General features: G+C 66.2%; 2 protein-coding genes across 14 annotated transcripts; one reads left to right on the forward strand and one right to left on the reverse strand.

Annotated features, from left to right (window-relative positions):
* Positions 1–404: 404 nt before the first annotated feature.
* Positions 405–7,027, reverse strand: GPR137 (G protein-coupled receptor 137). 10 transcript variants are annotated; one of them, XM_089325438.1, is made up of 8 exons: positions 6,918–7,027; positions 3,741–4,111; positions 3,623–3,672; positions 3,005–3,230; positions 2,748–2,897; positions 2,539–2,667; positions 2,306–2,424; positions 405–2,019 (listed from the first exon to the last, which is right to left on the reverse strand). In XM_089325438.1, exons 2-8 carry the CDS (start codon positions 4,095–4,097, stop codon positions 1,365–1,367), a joined length of 1,686 nt encoding a protein of 561 aa, XP_089181564.1. In that variant the 5' UTR covers positions 4,098–4,111; positions 6,918–7,027; the 3' UTR covers positions 405–1,364. The 10 variants fall into 10 exon arrangements, with proteins under 10 accessions (XP_089181564.1, XP_089181570.1, XP_069925123.2 ...); XM_089325444.1 differs by lacking the exon at positions 6,918–7,027 and adding an exon at positions 6,662–6,775; XM_070069022.2 differs by lacking the exon at positions 6,918–7,027 and adding an exon at positions 6,489–6,628.
* On the forward strand, positions 5,361–13,037 carry BAD (BCL2 associated agonist of cell death). 4 transcript variants are annotated; one of them, XM_089325648.1, is made up of 4 exons: positions 5,361–5,490; positions 6,168–6,332; positions 11,994–12,184; positions 12,638–13,037. In XM_089325648.1, exons 2-4 carry the CDS (start codon positions 6,176–6,178, stop codon positions 12,761–12,763), a joined length of 474 nt encoding a protein of 157 aa, XP_089181774.1. In that variant the 5' UTR covers positions 5,361–5,490; positions 6,168–6,175; the 3' UTR covers positions 12,764–13,037. The 4 variants fall into 4 exon arrangements, with proteins under 4 accessions (XP_089181774.1, XP_089181783.1, XP_089181768.1 ...); XM_089325657.1 differs by lacking the exon at positions 5,361–5,490 and adding an exon at positions 5,537–5,670; XM_089325642.1 differs by lacking the exon at positions 5,361–5,490 and adding an exon at positions 5,770–5,901.
* The last annotated feature ends 226 nt before the right edge of the window (positions 13,038–13,263 follow it).

Below are 13,263 nucleotides of genomic sequence, written 5' to 3' on the forward strand. Positions count from 1 at the left end.
TCCTGGCTTCGGATCGGCGCAGCTCCGGCCACTGCGGCCATGTGGGGAGTGAGCCAGTGGATAGACTTCTCTCCCTGTCTCCCGCTGTCTGTGACTCTCTCTCACACATAAATAAATCTTTTAAAATAAAACTTATTTATTTAAAAGGCAGATTTACAGAGAGAGGGACAGATCTTTCAACCATTGGTTCACTCCCTAAATGACCACAAAGGCCAGGGCCAAGAGCTTCTTCTGGGTCTCCCGTGTGGGTACAGGGGCCCAAGCACTTGGGCCATCTTCCCCAGACACATTAGCAGGGAGCAGGATCGGAAGTGGAGCAGCCGGGACACGAACCAGGGCCCATGTGGGATGCCCAGCCCAAGCTGCCACGCCACAACAGCAGCCCCAATAAATACATTTTTAAAAGCTTTTTAAAAAAATGTTTATTTGAAAATCTGAGTTACATAGAGGGAGGAGAGGCAGAGGAGAGAGAGGTCTTCCATCCCCTGGTTCACTCCCCAGATGGCCGTAATGGCTGAGGCTGGGCCAGTCTGATGCCAGGAGCTTCTTTGAGGTCTCCCACAGGGTGCAGGGGCCCAAGGACTTGGGCCATCTTCTACTGCTTTCCTGGGCCATAGCTGGGAGCTGGATCAGAAGTGGAGCAGCTGGGACTCAAACCGGGGCCCATATGGGATGTGGGCACTGCAGGCGGCAGCTTTTTCCGCTGCAGCAAGCGCCAACCCCATTTAAAAAAAAATAAATCTTGTCTCAGAAAACTTTCATTGGTACAATGACAGGAATGGACATGGGCTCAATTTTCAATGAGAGAGAGAAAGATGGAGGGTGTGTACCATCCCCTGGTTCACTCCTCAAATGGCTGCAACGGCTGGAGTTGGACCATTCCGAGCCAGGAGCTTCTCACAGGTCTCCCACAAGGGTGCAGGGGCCCAAATACTTGGGCCATCTTCTACTGCTTTCCCCGGCCACAGCAGAGAGCTGGATCGAAGTGGAGCAGCCAGGACTTGAACCGGTACCCATATGGGATGTCGGCACTGCAGGCAGCGGCTTTACCCACTACACCACAGCACCGGTCCCTCAATAAATTCTTTAAAAGTTAAAAATGTCCACCTCCCAGCTGAAGTCCTAGACGCCCTCTTGGAGGCCACACGGGCCTGCTGCTGAGGGTGGTCCCGAGGGAAGGATCTGCAGGCTAGCTCAGCGCTAGGCCCCAGGAACTCGGGCGGCAGGGGTTGGCTGGGAGACAGACCCTCGGGTAAAGGCCTGCCAGCCCCAAGACACATCTGCCAGGGCTGGAGGGGAGGCAGCCGGAAAGGGGGCCCCCAGGACCCCCAGGCAGACACAGCCAGTGCCGTGCCCCCGTGTTCTCAGCCACCACGCCAACGGCTCCTCTGCAGGTCCTGGACTAACCCTGGCACCCGCAGGCCAGCGTGGGGGTGGCGGTAGGGAAGCCACCCAATCCGTGGGGCTATGATGTATAATGGCCCCGGAATCACGAGTGGGGGTCCAGCAGGGGGCCCTGGAGTGAGACGGGGCAGCCGTGGGCCAGGAGAGCTCCGAGAAGCAAGTCTTTCCGGGCACCCCTTCCCTCCGGGACTGCAGGCTTCACCCCTGCTGCCCGCCAGGCCACAGCGAGGGATCAGGTGTGGGGACCCTGGGCAGAGGACCGACAGCGGAAACCGGTGGGGGCACAGACACTTTATTGAGTGGCAGCACAGGAGAGGTAGCTGACTCCGGACGGAGGCGGAGGTGCCAGTCATGCCAGGGCGCTGAGGGCATCTGGCAGCCAGGGCTGTGCCCCCCGTCCTAGGGGGGTGGCACAAGCTCACTACGGTGGGAGCAGCAAGGAGCCGGCCGGAAGGGGTGGGCGGCCCCGGCCCCGGGATCCTGGGCAAGAAGCGGCAGGTGAACTTGGCACAGGGGCCTGGGGGCGGGGGGGCCGGGTACCCCGGGGGGGGAGGGGGAGAGTCACGTCTGTGGGGTGGAGTAGAGGCTGTGGTGGTGGCCGCCGGGTCCCGGCACCTGGGAGAAGAGCAGAGGAGTGGTCCTCGCCTGGCTGCCCCCGCACCAGCCTGGCTCTCGCCCGATGGCACCGTACCAGCTGCCAGAACCTAGGCTGCCCGACATGCTGCGGGCAGAGAAACAGGGTCAGTCCCGGGGCCGTGCCCAGCAGCGGGAGGGGCAGGGAGGCTCCCGACAGCGCTCCTGGGGCCCAGGCCTCCTGCACCTGCCCTGAGCACGGAGGGGAACAGAGGCTCTGGGTGGCCCCTGAAGCCATGAGGAGCCCGGGGCGCCGCGGGACTCCTACCTGGTGCTCTCGGCCTGGCTGTGTTCCCACGAGCAGCCCTCATCCTCACACTGCCCAGCCCGGTCGAAGAAGTAGGAACGGGAACCGAAGCCCTGCCCGTTGAGGATGCGGCTGGCGCTCTGCGGAGAGGGAGCCCCACTGAGGCTTCCTCCTGGGGGGCCCCCGCCTTGGCCCAGGATGCCCGGGGCCCCGCCCTCGCCGTTCGCCCCCCACATGGGGGAAGGGGCCCTCACCAGGTCCTGTGGGGGCCGGTGCACCCGGAAGAAGCCCACCAGCAGGGTGGTGGGCAGCAGCTCCCACACGAAGAGGATGAGGCCGAACACCAGGTAGCCCTTATTCCCCAGGTCGTTCACCAGGTCCGCCTGTGGGGGGCAGGGGCTGTGCCAGTCAGCGACCGAGCCAGAGGGGCGGCGGGACGGGGCCAGGGGTGCCGACTACCCACCTGGTCAGACACGTTGTACCAGTCGTAATCGAAGGCATCCAGCCGGCTCCGGGGGGCCAAGGCCAAGGCCGCCAGGTTGTAGCAGGCCCGGCTGGCATAAAGCAGGACCATGGCACCACCCATGGCAGCTGCCTGGCACACGCTGGTCCCCTGGCACGGGTGACAGATTCTCAGGCGGAGGCGGCACCCGGCTTCCTGTGCCCCTGCTGCCCAGAGCCCCCAAGGGACACGCGGGCCCGCGCCGGCGGGGGCCTCACCTTTGCCTCCAGGTAGATGCTGGTGGAGGGGGCCCGCCGGGCGACCAGGCAGAGGCAGGCGGCCAGAGACAGGGCGCAGATGACGAAGAGGGAGTCGCTCACCAGCACGCGCACCAGCAGCAGCGCCCAGGGCTGGGCCCGGCGCCGGCGGGACAGCACGGCACATAGCACGTTCACCAGCAGGAAGAGGAGCGAGGCCCCCACGAAGGCCCCTCGGACGGCCAGCCTGCAGCCACGGCACAGTCAGCCCAGGCCGCCCCGCCTCCCCGGGGGACCCCCACTCAGAGCGCGCCGCCTGAAGCGCAGGTGGGGAAACTGAGGCCCACAGAGGTCGGAGGTGCCCGACGAGCACCAGGCGGGCGGTGAGAGACGCGGGCCTGCGCCCTGGCCACCTCTGTGACCTTGAGCACGCGGCCGCCCCTTGCCAACAGAGATGACAGCCGCCCCCCAGCCCCCAGCCCACGCCCACGTGCGCGTTAAGGCTCTGGGTGAGCTCCAGCTGCTCCCATCACAGGCCACAGGGAGACAAACCCTCCCCTCGCAGTCCACGCCCCCACACTCCCTGGGCCGCCCTGGCCTACACCTGGGGGCCAGAGTCCACCAACACCCGGTACTTACAAGCCGCGGCTCATCTCCGGCCGCCGCTTCGCCTTGGCCTTGAACACCACCTGCAGCAGAGACGCCGGTCAGCCCGGGGCCGCAGGGCGCGCCACCCCCACCCGCGCCGGCCCGTTACCTGCGCGAAGTAGAGGTTCATAAGCGTCAGGGTGAAGAACTGCAGGCAGACAGGGCAGCAGTAGAGCAGCCAGAAGGGCAGGGGCCCCAGCCGGTTGGCGCGGGGCGTGTCTCGGAAGTAGAAGGAGAAGAGCGTGGTTCGCAAGGCCGCCCAGAGCAGACAGAGCGCCAGGAACACCGTCTGGTAGCTGAGCCGCTTGTGCCCGTAGAGCAGCACCAGCCAGAGCTGGGCATAGACCGAGAAGAAGAGCAGGGCGTACAGGGTGGTGTAGGCGGCCGTCAGTCCCAGGGTCACCGCCGGCGGAAGCGCAGGCACCAGTCCCGCGGCCGGCACCAGGCCGGACAGGTTACTCTCCATGGCACGGAGGGGGCCTGAATCCAGGAGACAGGGGGCCGGGCGAATAAATACAGAGCCGCGGGTATTCGGGGGTGCAGGGCTCGGGAGTGGAGTGTGGCAGGCCCTTCCTCCTCAAGGAGAGACTCTCGCCCTTGACGGGCCTCTCACTCCATCTCTCTCCCCTCCAGGGCAGGCCGGGTCGGGGGTGTTCCCTCCCTCGGCAGGCCCCAGAGCCGGGGATGCGGGGTGCAGGGTGCAGGGGCGTCCCTGGCCTGGGTCTCTCTTGCCGTCCCGGTAGGAGGGGGAGAGCCGGCCGAGGCCCATCGGCTCCGGGCAGCGGCCGCTGCAGGGGGCGACCGAAGCCTCGCTCTCCCTCTCCCCAAGCTGGGGGGGAGGGGCTTTCGCCCCTAAAATTATCCAGATGGGGCCGGGGCCTCCGCCTGTGTCCTCCGGGATCCGGACGCCGCCCCCTCCCACCGCGTCCACTCCCCAGCCGCGGGAGGCGGGAAGAGGCCGATGCCAAGTCCTCAGGCCGTGCGCGGCTCGGGGGAGCCGGCTCCGGTCGCCGGGACCCCGGGCTCGGGCACCCCGGCTCCCGCCGCTCCGCCCCCTCCTGCGCCTGCGCGGGCGCCGTGCGCTACGCCAGTTGCGCAGGGGCCGGCCCCAGCTCTGCGGCCCCGCGCCGCGCCCGGCGTAGACTCAGTGGAGAATCGGCGCGAGGTGCGCCGCCGGCGGGCGCCCCGGGTTACAAGAAGCGGCGGGCGGAGGAGAGGCGGGGGCCGCGCCGTACCTGGGGGGCGCCCGGCCGGGTTGCGCCCTGCGCCACCAGACCTGGCTTGTCTGTGGAGGGCCGCGAGCCCCTACACCTCTCGCCCCCATCCCCAAATCAGTGTTGCGCCGCCCGGCCGGAGGCGGCAACGGCGCCCCCTCACTCAGCCTCCGAGGGAAACTTCCGCCCGTAGCCAAGATGGCCTCCGGGCCCCGCCCCCCGGCCCCCCACCCGCGGGACCCCGAAGCTGCCCCGCAGGGCCGCTGGCGCGCCCCTCGCCCTGGCCCGCGCGGCCCCCGCTCACCTGGCCGGCCGCCCGCGCGCCGCCTGCCAGACGCGGAGCCCCTCGAGGCCTACGGTTCGCCCTCACCGGGGCCCCTGTCCCTTCTCCCGCGCCCGGGCCCTCATCCTGCCGGGGAGGAGGTGCCCTGCCTTATCTCGAGTGATCCCGAGACGGCGCGAGGAGCAGGCCCTCCGGCGGGCCGCCCGAGGCCTCCACGCAGGGGAGGAGGAGGAGGAGGAGGAGGAGGGAGCGGGACTTCCCGCCCGGGTCGCCCAGTGCGGGCGGAACAGTAACAATAGCAACGACAACTGCATCCGACCGCGGAGCTTCGCTGGCGGCTTTGCCAAGTCCTTTCACCTACAGTAATCACCACTGTTTACGAGTGTCTTGTACTTGGCTCCCGGGGAGAGGCGCCTCGCCGCCGTCGCCCCGACTCCGCAGTGGGGGGCCCCGAGGGGCTCGTCGGCGGAAGCGGGCCTCCGGGTCCCACGCGGGGACCCCAGGGGCTCCCTCACCTGCTCCCACACACGCCCAGGGCGTGAGTAAGTCAGGAGCGGAGCCTCGGGCGGCCCGGGGGGACCGAGGAGGAAGGCGGCGGCCCGGGCAGGTCGCGGGTGGAGGCGGCCCCGCCTCCGGGCCAACCCGGCTTCCACTTCGAGAGCTGATTGGGCCGGGCCGCTGACAGTTCCCGTTGCCCAGGCAACGAAGGCTGGGCGCCCTCGGTCCTGGAGGGAGGCGGCGGAGCCGGGTCGGGGGCCTCGGCCGGGCGCGGGGTGAGGCCTGTGCGGCGTCGCCCCCCGGCGGCTTGGGTCGGGCTGGGGCCTGGGTAAGGGCCCCGGGCTGCCCCTACAGCACCAGAACTCCATGCCGAGATTCGGGTGCCCCTGCCGGGCCAGGCCTAGAGAGAGAAGGGCCTGGGGAGACCCAGGGGGCCTCGGGGTGCCGGGGTGGAAGAGGGAGCCAGGCGCACCTGCCGCCGTCCCCGACAGCGACCGTCTGCCCCTCCTGTGTCCTGACGCCCTGCTGTCTTGTCCCACAGCCCAGAGCATGTTCCAGATCCCAGAGTTTGAGCCCAGTGAGCAGGAAGACTCCAGCTCTGCCGAGAGGGGCCTGGGCCCCAGCCCCACAGGGGACCGGCCCTCAGGCCCCCGGGGGGACGCCAGTCACCAGCAGCGGCAGCCGAGCCGCAGCAGCCACCATGGAGGTAGGTTCCGTCCCACTGCGGAGCGCCAGTGCCCCTTAACCGCCCCCCTGCCGCCCCAGCCCAGCAGTGGCTGCCCACATGCTGACCGCGTCTCACTGAGGGCTTTGGGCAAGGCCCGGCCCCCTCTGAGCCAGTCTCCCCTTCTGTAACACTGACCGGTCGGTTACCACCATGGCAGGAGTGCTGGGCTGCCGAGCAGGTGTATGGAGGAAACACTGGGTTATCAATCCGGTATACCGTACATGGCCAGGAAAAAAGTCATTGTTATGGTGGGGCGGGGACAGTGCAGTGAGAGGTGGACAGTGACCCAGAAAGGGGAAGTGACTCGCCTAAGGTCACACTCCAGGAGGCTCTGCCCCGGGCTGCTCTGCTGGCCTGGGATGGGCCTTCTAGCTCCCGGGTGTGTTTTCCCTGGCCTCTGCTCACACCCAAGGGGAGGCTCGCCTAGCCCAGGTGAGTGGCGTGGCAGGCAGCAGGCCGGGGTGGGGGGCTAGACGAGAGCCCTGGGAGGCCAGGAGCACGGCTCAGGAGGCTCCTGGAGCGGCCCACGGAGATCCGGGAACAGCAGCCAGGCCGGTCACTCACCACTCGCCCGCCCGAGCTCGGCCGCCCTCTGTTCCTCTCCGCACGGCGTCCAGCTGGTGCTCACAGCCCCCACCTGGTCTCCACCCCCACCTGGCAGTCGCTCCCCATCAGCAGCGTCACCGCCCCCCCCCCCCCCGCAAAGGGGCAGGAACACAAAATGATGTACCCTGGAGGGAGAGCCCACGGGGCCTTGCTGCGAGGGAGAGGGAGGCCCCTAGGACGGCGGCGCCCAGGCACTGGGCCCGAGAGCGTGAAGCTGCCTTGACAGAGGTGGGCACGCAGGGCGGGGAGGGAGCACAGGGCCCCGGGTTGGGCCCAGGTGGAGCCCCAGCACTGGAGGCCCCGGCCAAGCAGGGAGAGAGCAGCCGAGAAGGGAGGAGAAGGGCGTCTCCCGGCCCAGAGGAGGCCGGCAGGGTGTGAAGGCCCCAGAAGCAGCCAGATGGGGGGGCGGGGGGGGGGCCGAGAATGGCCTGCAGGCGGTGATGGTGATAAGGAGCCTGGCTGGAGGGCTGCGGGAGGAGGGCAGACAGCAGACAGCCGGCCCAAAGCAACTGGTCGCCCATACCAGGTCCACACAGGTGCCTGGGCCCCTGCCCACCGCCCAGCACACTCAGCCTAGGAGGGGACAGGCCAGCGGGGAAGCCACTGGGCCAGGCTGTGGGGTGCAGGGTGGTTCCGAGCGAGCCCACGGCTGTGATCGCCTCGGGGTTCCCAGTTAGTAGGGAAAGTGCTAGCAGCTGTGGGCGTGGAGGCAGGGCCGGGTCACAAGCCTCTGTGCTTGTCGCGTTACCCGGCAGGCGTGTTACACGCCTGGGTGCTCCCAGGGCCCCGCAGAGGGCAGGCGCGAACACGAGGGCCCGGAAGGCCACGCCAAGGCCTCTGGAGTGCGTCTCAGTCAAGTCCAGCGGCAGGGCTAGCGAAGGTTTGGGTAGGCGGCCGGACAGGGCTGGTCGTAGGGCGGGGCGGGGCCTACCGTGGCCATAGGTTAACTCCTGTTTGTGTGCAGCCCCGTGAGCTGAGGGTGGTTTCCCCACTTTCCAGTGGCCGACAAAAATCCAAGCTACGGTATTTTGTAACACACGAAAATTACATGAAACTCAGATTTCGGAGTCCCGAAGGTGTCTGTGCACACGGCACGGTGCCTTCATTTACATGTTGTTTATGGCTTCCCTGAAGCCCAGACCACAAAAGCGAGTGACTGTCACCAAGATTACGTGGTCCACAAACCTACACCGGGAACAGGCGCTCGGTGCGGTGGTGAAGTCACTCTGGGACACCCGCAGCCTAGATCGGGGTGCCTGGGTGGAGTCCCAGCTGCTTGGTTCCTCATCCAGCTTCCGCCGGGGTGCACCCGGGATGGCTCAGTACGGGGCCCCTGCCACCCACCTGGGAGACCTGGATTGAATTCCTGGCTTCAGCCTGGCCCAGCGCCAGCTGTTGCAGGCTTTTGGGGAATGAGCCAGCCAGGGGAAGATCTGTCCCCCTTCTCAAATTAAGTGGAATAGGGGTGGATGTGGCGCCGTGGTGAAGCCGACCCCGGGGACACTGCGGCCCGTCAGAGGACCTGCGGAGTCCCGGCTCGGCCCCGGGGACACTGCGCCCCGTCAGAGGACCTGCGGAGTCCTGGCTGCGCTCCAGGGAGGCGGCCGGGGGCGGCGCAGGTACGCGGGAGACCCAAGCTCACTGTGGGCTCCTGGGCTCTGCAGGCCCGGCCCTGGCTGTTGTAGGCATTTAGGGAGGGAACCAGCTGACGGAGGGTCTCTCCCTCTGTGTCTCTTTGCCTTTCAAATCAAATAAAAATAAATATTTTTAAAAGAGAAACTGAAAATAAATAATATAGTTTGTTTTGGTTAAAAAAAAAAAAAGCCCTGAACTGTGTCCAGGAGCACCCACCCAGTAAGAGGGTGCTGGCTTGTGGGTGCCGTGAGGCGTGGGCGGCACTGAACTCCGATGTCGCTTCCTATACAAGCATGCCTGCCACAAAGTTTAATTGTAAACTAGGCACATGGCATTACTAACTAACCACGAAAAGGAAAATTATAATGCAAATTATAATACAATAAAAGTTGTCTAAAACCTAGGAATTGTTTCCAGACTTTCCTTTTTACTTTTTTAAAGATTTATTTGTTTTTTGTTTTTTTTTTTTTCAGTTTTTTTTATTTTATTTTATTTTTGACAGGCAGAGTGGACAGTGAGAGAGAGAGACAGAGAGAGAAAGGTCTTCCTTTGCCGTTGGTTCACCCTCCAATTGCCGCCGCTGCAGCCGGCGCACCGCGCTGATCCGATGGCAGGAGCCAGGTGCTTCTCCTGGTCTCCCATGGGGTGCAGGGCCCAAGCACTTGGGCCATCCTCCACTGCACTCCCTGGCCACAGCAGAGAGCTGGCCTGGAAGAGGGGCAACCGGGACAGAATCCGGCGCCCCGACCGGGACTAGAACCCGGTGTGCCAGCGCCGCAAGGTGGAGGATTAGCCCAGTGAGCCGTGGCGCCGGCCTTAAAGATTTATTTGTATATTTGAAAGGCAGAGTTACAGAGAGAGAGAGAGGGAGAAAGAAAGAGAGATCTTCCATCCGCTGGTTCACTCCCCAGATGGCCGGTCAGGAGCCTGGAACGCCATCTGGGTCTCCCATGTGGGCGGAGGCCTAGGACTTGGGCCGTTTCCCACCACGGTCCCGGTGCACTAGCAGGGAGCCAGATCAGACTCGAGCCCGGCTGGGATGCCGGCACCGCGGATGGTGGCTTAGCCCACTGCGCCACAGCGCCGGCCCGCCTGGACCTTTCTGTGAGGCATGTGGGCCGAGGCTGGCCACAGACGACAGGAACTGCGGGTGAGCGAGGCCTGCCTGCTCTCTGGTCCTTTACAGCAGACACCCGCCGTCTTAGGGCATCGTGTTTCCTCTTTCAGATTTCTGATTGTGTGGGCGGGCGTTGTGGGACAGATGAGGCCACCTATCAGGACTCCCACATCCCATGCGAGCGCTAGTTCAAGTCCCGGCTGCTCCGCTTCCGGTCCAGCTCCCTGCTAATGCGCCTGGGAAGGCAGCAGAGGACGGCCCGAGTGCTCGGGCCCCTGCACCCACGTGGGAGACCTGGATGGAGCTCCTGGCCCCTGGCGTCAGCCTGGCTCAGCCCTGCCGTTGCAGGCATTCGGGGAGTGACCCAGTGAGTGGAGGATCCCTTTTTCCGAACTGCCGCCCATCCCCCCACCCCAGCCCTGCGTCTCTTTCTCTCTCTCTGACACTCTGCCTTCCAAATAAGTAAATAACCCTTTAAAATATTTATTATAATTTTCCTGAATTTGTATTTTGTGCAATTGTATTTGATAGCCAAAGAGACAGAAATAGATCAATCTTTCATCCACTGGTTCACTACCCAAATGCCCACAACAGCCTGGGCCTGGGCCAGCTCGGCAGAGGCCAGGCCCCCAGAAACTCACCCCGGTCTCCCTCACGGGGGCAGGCCCCAGAACTGGACGTGGGGTGCGAGGACCTAACCTCTGCCGGAGCTCAGAATTCAGTCTGCACCAGCGGGTGTCATTTGGACCACAGCCTGGCACTGGTGACAAGCTACTGCTGCCTAGGATCAGGGGCAGGCTGGGCTGGGCCGGGGGCCCCCCGGGGCGGCCATGGAGCCTGAGGCCCAGAGCCCAGCTGGTGGGGTTTGGGCCCGGCCCTGCGGTCCAGTAGCTTTGTGACCCTGGCGAGTCACTCAGCCTCTCTGCCTGAATGTGATGGAGACGAAGGAGTTAACACACGGCCTTGCACCTGCCTGTGGTCACTCCTGGGCCGGGGCAGTGCTGAGCCTGAGCCCGCTCCCTGCCGTCTGCACGGCCTGCACCGGGCACTCAGGCCCTCTCCTGCCTCATCCGTATTTCTTTTTTAAATGTATTATTTATTTGAAAAGCGGAGCATTAGAAAGGTGGCCTCAATAGCCAGGGCTGGGCCAGGCTGAAGCCAGGAGCCAGGAGCGCCACTTGGGTCTCTCATGTGCCTGGCAGGGGCCCGGGCGCCGGTCTCCAGTGTGTGCCTGGCAGGGGCCCGGGGCGCCGGCCTCCCGTGTGTGCGTGGCAGGGGCCCGGGGTCTCCCGTGTGTGCGTGGCAGGGGCCCGGGCGCCGGTCTCCAGTGTGTGCCTGGCAGGGGCCCGGGGCGCTGGGACCATCTTCTGCCGACTCCCAGGCCAGGATGGGGAGCCCAGGTGGAAACCGCCTCTGTGCCCCAGGCCACATCCCCGCTAGTGTTTAGTTTTGATTTTCACTTTATTTGAAAGACAAAGGAATCTTGGATGCACTGGCTCACTCCCGCGCTGGGCGGCCGCGGGCTCCCAGTTCCCGCGGTGGTCCTGGGAGACGGGGCTGCCCCACTGCCCAGAGGAGAGCAGGCCCTTCACTCGGCGCCCCCAACCCCTCGGAAGACGCCGTCGGGAACCGTGAGGGGACCCCGACCAGCGGCGGGGAGACCCTCTGGGTGGCTGCCTGGCGCCGTCGGGCAGGGTCCGGAAGCTGACCTCCAGGCTCCGCCCCAGCCCTGCCCCGGGCCTTCCCGGGGGCACACCTGGCTGGGAGCGCTGCCTTCTGCTTCCGGGAGTGGTTCTAGGTCTTTCTAAGCCTGGGGGAGGGGAGGGCTGGCGGAGCCGGCGGCAGACCCGGGCGCTCACCGAGCCCGTGCGCGCTGCGCCCGCTACCGAGCGGCTGAGGGCCAGGATTAGCGCCCCGTCCAGGGCACCCCAAGGTGCCCACCTCCTGGGGCGATCGGGTGAAGAACCCGAAGTGCCCCGGCGCCCGCACGCGCACCCAGCTCGGCGCGGCCTCTCCCTCTGCAGGGCTCGGGACGGGGTGCTCCGGGGCACCAGAGGCCCCGCCGAGGGCGCGCTCGTCGCCGAACCCACTCCCGCTGTGCCGGACGCTATGCGGCGCACGGTGCAAGCTCATTTCGTGCACGAGGCCTCGCTCGCTATCGGGCCTCGGTGAGGACTGGGGGGACTCCTGAGAACTGAACCGTCCCCGTCCGCGGAGGGGACCGGGCGTGCGGCCGGCGTTGGTGAGACCCACGCCGCCGCGCCCCAAACCCCTCTCCGCAGGCGCCGGAGCTATGGAAACCCGGAGCCGCCACAGCTCGTACCCTGCGGACGCGGACGACAGCGAAGGGGCCGAGGAGGAGCCCAGCCCCTTTCGGGGCCGCTCGCGCTCGGCGCCCCCCAACCTCTGGGCTGCACAGCGCTACGGCCGCGAGCTCCGAAGGATGAGCGACGAGTTCGAGGGCTCCGTCAAGGTGAGCGCGAGCCTAAGAGAAGCGGCAGCTCCAGGCTGCCTCCCAGCAGCTGGCCCCTTCCGGAGTCCCAGGGCATGCCGGGACCTTGTAGTCCGGACCAACGCTCTCTGGAGCGCGAGGCATGCTGGTATTTGTAGTTCTGGCCAGCCCCTTCCGGGTGCCTAGGTTCTTTAGCTCCGGCTTCGGAGCCGCCACTTTCACTTTCGTCTTATAGATGCTAGTTCTCCGGCTCTTAGCGGATTCTAGGCGGCGCCTCCAGTGCGATACGGCCTGTTCGGCCAGTTCCCATTCCCAAGGTCCCAGCATCCTGTGCCTCCCGGACCGCTCAGTACGGGGCATGCTGGGAACTGTGGTCTTTATTGTTCTCCCGGGGATTCCGGAAGTGAGAGGACCCTGACCGGAACCGCCGGGGAAAGGCGACTCATTTAACCCTTTCCTCTTCCCATCCCAAAGGGACTGCCTCGCCCGAAGAGCGCGGGCACAGCGATGCAGATGAGGGAAAGCTCCAGCTGGACGCGCGTCATCCAGTCTTGGTGGGATCGCAATTTGGGGAAAGGAGGCTCCGCCCCTTCCCAGTGACCTTCGGCCCCACAGTCCCGAAACCCAGTCCGCTGCCGTCGGCGGCGGCGGCCATCTCGGGTGTGGGCGGAAGTCCCGCAGTCTGGACGCCCGAGCCCCTGCCGGTGCGTGCCGCAGCCGTCGGAGTCCCGGCGTTCCTCCGGAAGTGGCCCTGCGGCCCCGCCCGGCGCAGGTGGCGAGCCGGGCTAACGGCTGCTCCGCCGGAACCTTCCCCCGCGGGGCGGCGCGGCCGACGCGCGCGCCCCAGGGCGCCAATAAAGCCAGCCTCTGTGCCGCCGAGTGTCCTCTGTCCGTCGTTTGGGGCCCCGAGGCCCAGGGTCGCGCCGTCACGGAGGCTGGGCGAGGGGCCGAGGCGGCGTGCGGCCGGACGCAGGGCCTCGTCCCCAGGGTGGCGACCAGGCGCCGCGGCCGCAACCCTGCGGGCTCCCCGGGGAGGTCACTGTTCCTAGCTGGGTCAGGCCCCGCGAGCGGCTACTGTGCGGTCGGCCGGGGGCCAGCGC

Source organism: Oryctolagus cuniculus, chromosome 1 (genome assembly GCF_051225735.1).
Source record: "Oryctolagus cuniculus isolate XC-2025 breed Fujian yellow rabbit chromosome 1, ASM5122573v1, whole genome shotgun sequence".
Taxonomy (NCBI): domain Eukaryota; kingdom Metazoa; phylum Chordata; class Mammalia; order Lagomorpha; family Leporidae; genus Oryctolagus; species Oryctolagus cuniculus.

Coding starts and splice junctions, on each gene's coding strand:
- GPR137 (XM_089325438.1), bottom strand. CDS start 4,097: ATGGAGAGTAACCTGTCCGGCCTGGTGCCGGCCGCGGGACTGGTGCCT. Junction 2,668..2,747: donor GGTACAACGTGTCTGACCAG/GTGGGTAGTCGG, acceptor TGCCCCCCACAG/GCGGACCTGGTGAACGACCT. Junction 2,020..2,305: donor AGCCAGGCCGAGAGCACCAG/GTAGGAGTCCCG, acceptor CTCTTCTCCCAG/GTGCCGGGACCCGGCGGCCA.
- BAD (XM_089325648.1), top strand. CDS start 6,176: ATGTTCCAGATCCCAGAGTTTGAGCCCAGTGAGCAGGAAGACTCCAGC. Junction 6,333..11,993: donor CCGCAGCAGCCACCATGGAG/GTAGGTTCCGTC, acceptor CCCTCTCCGCAG/GCGCCGGAGCTATGGAAACC. Junction 12,185..12,637: donor AGTTCGAGGGCTCCGTCAAG/GTGAGCGCGAGC, acceptor CCCATCCCAAAG/GGACTGCCTCGCCCGAAGAG.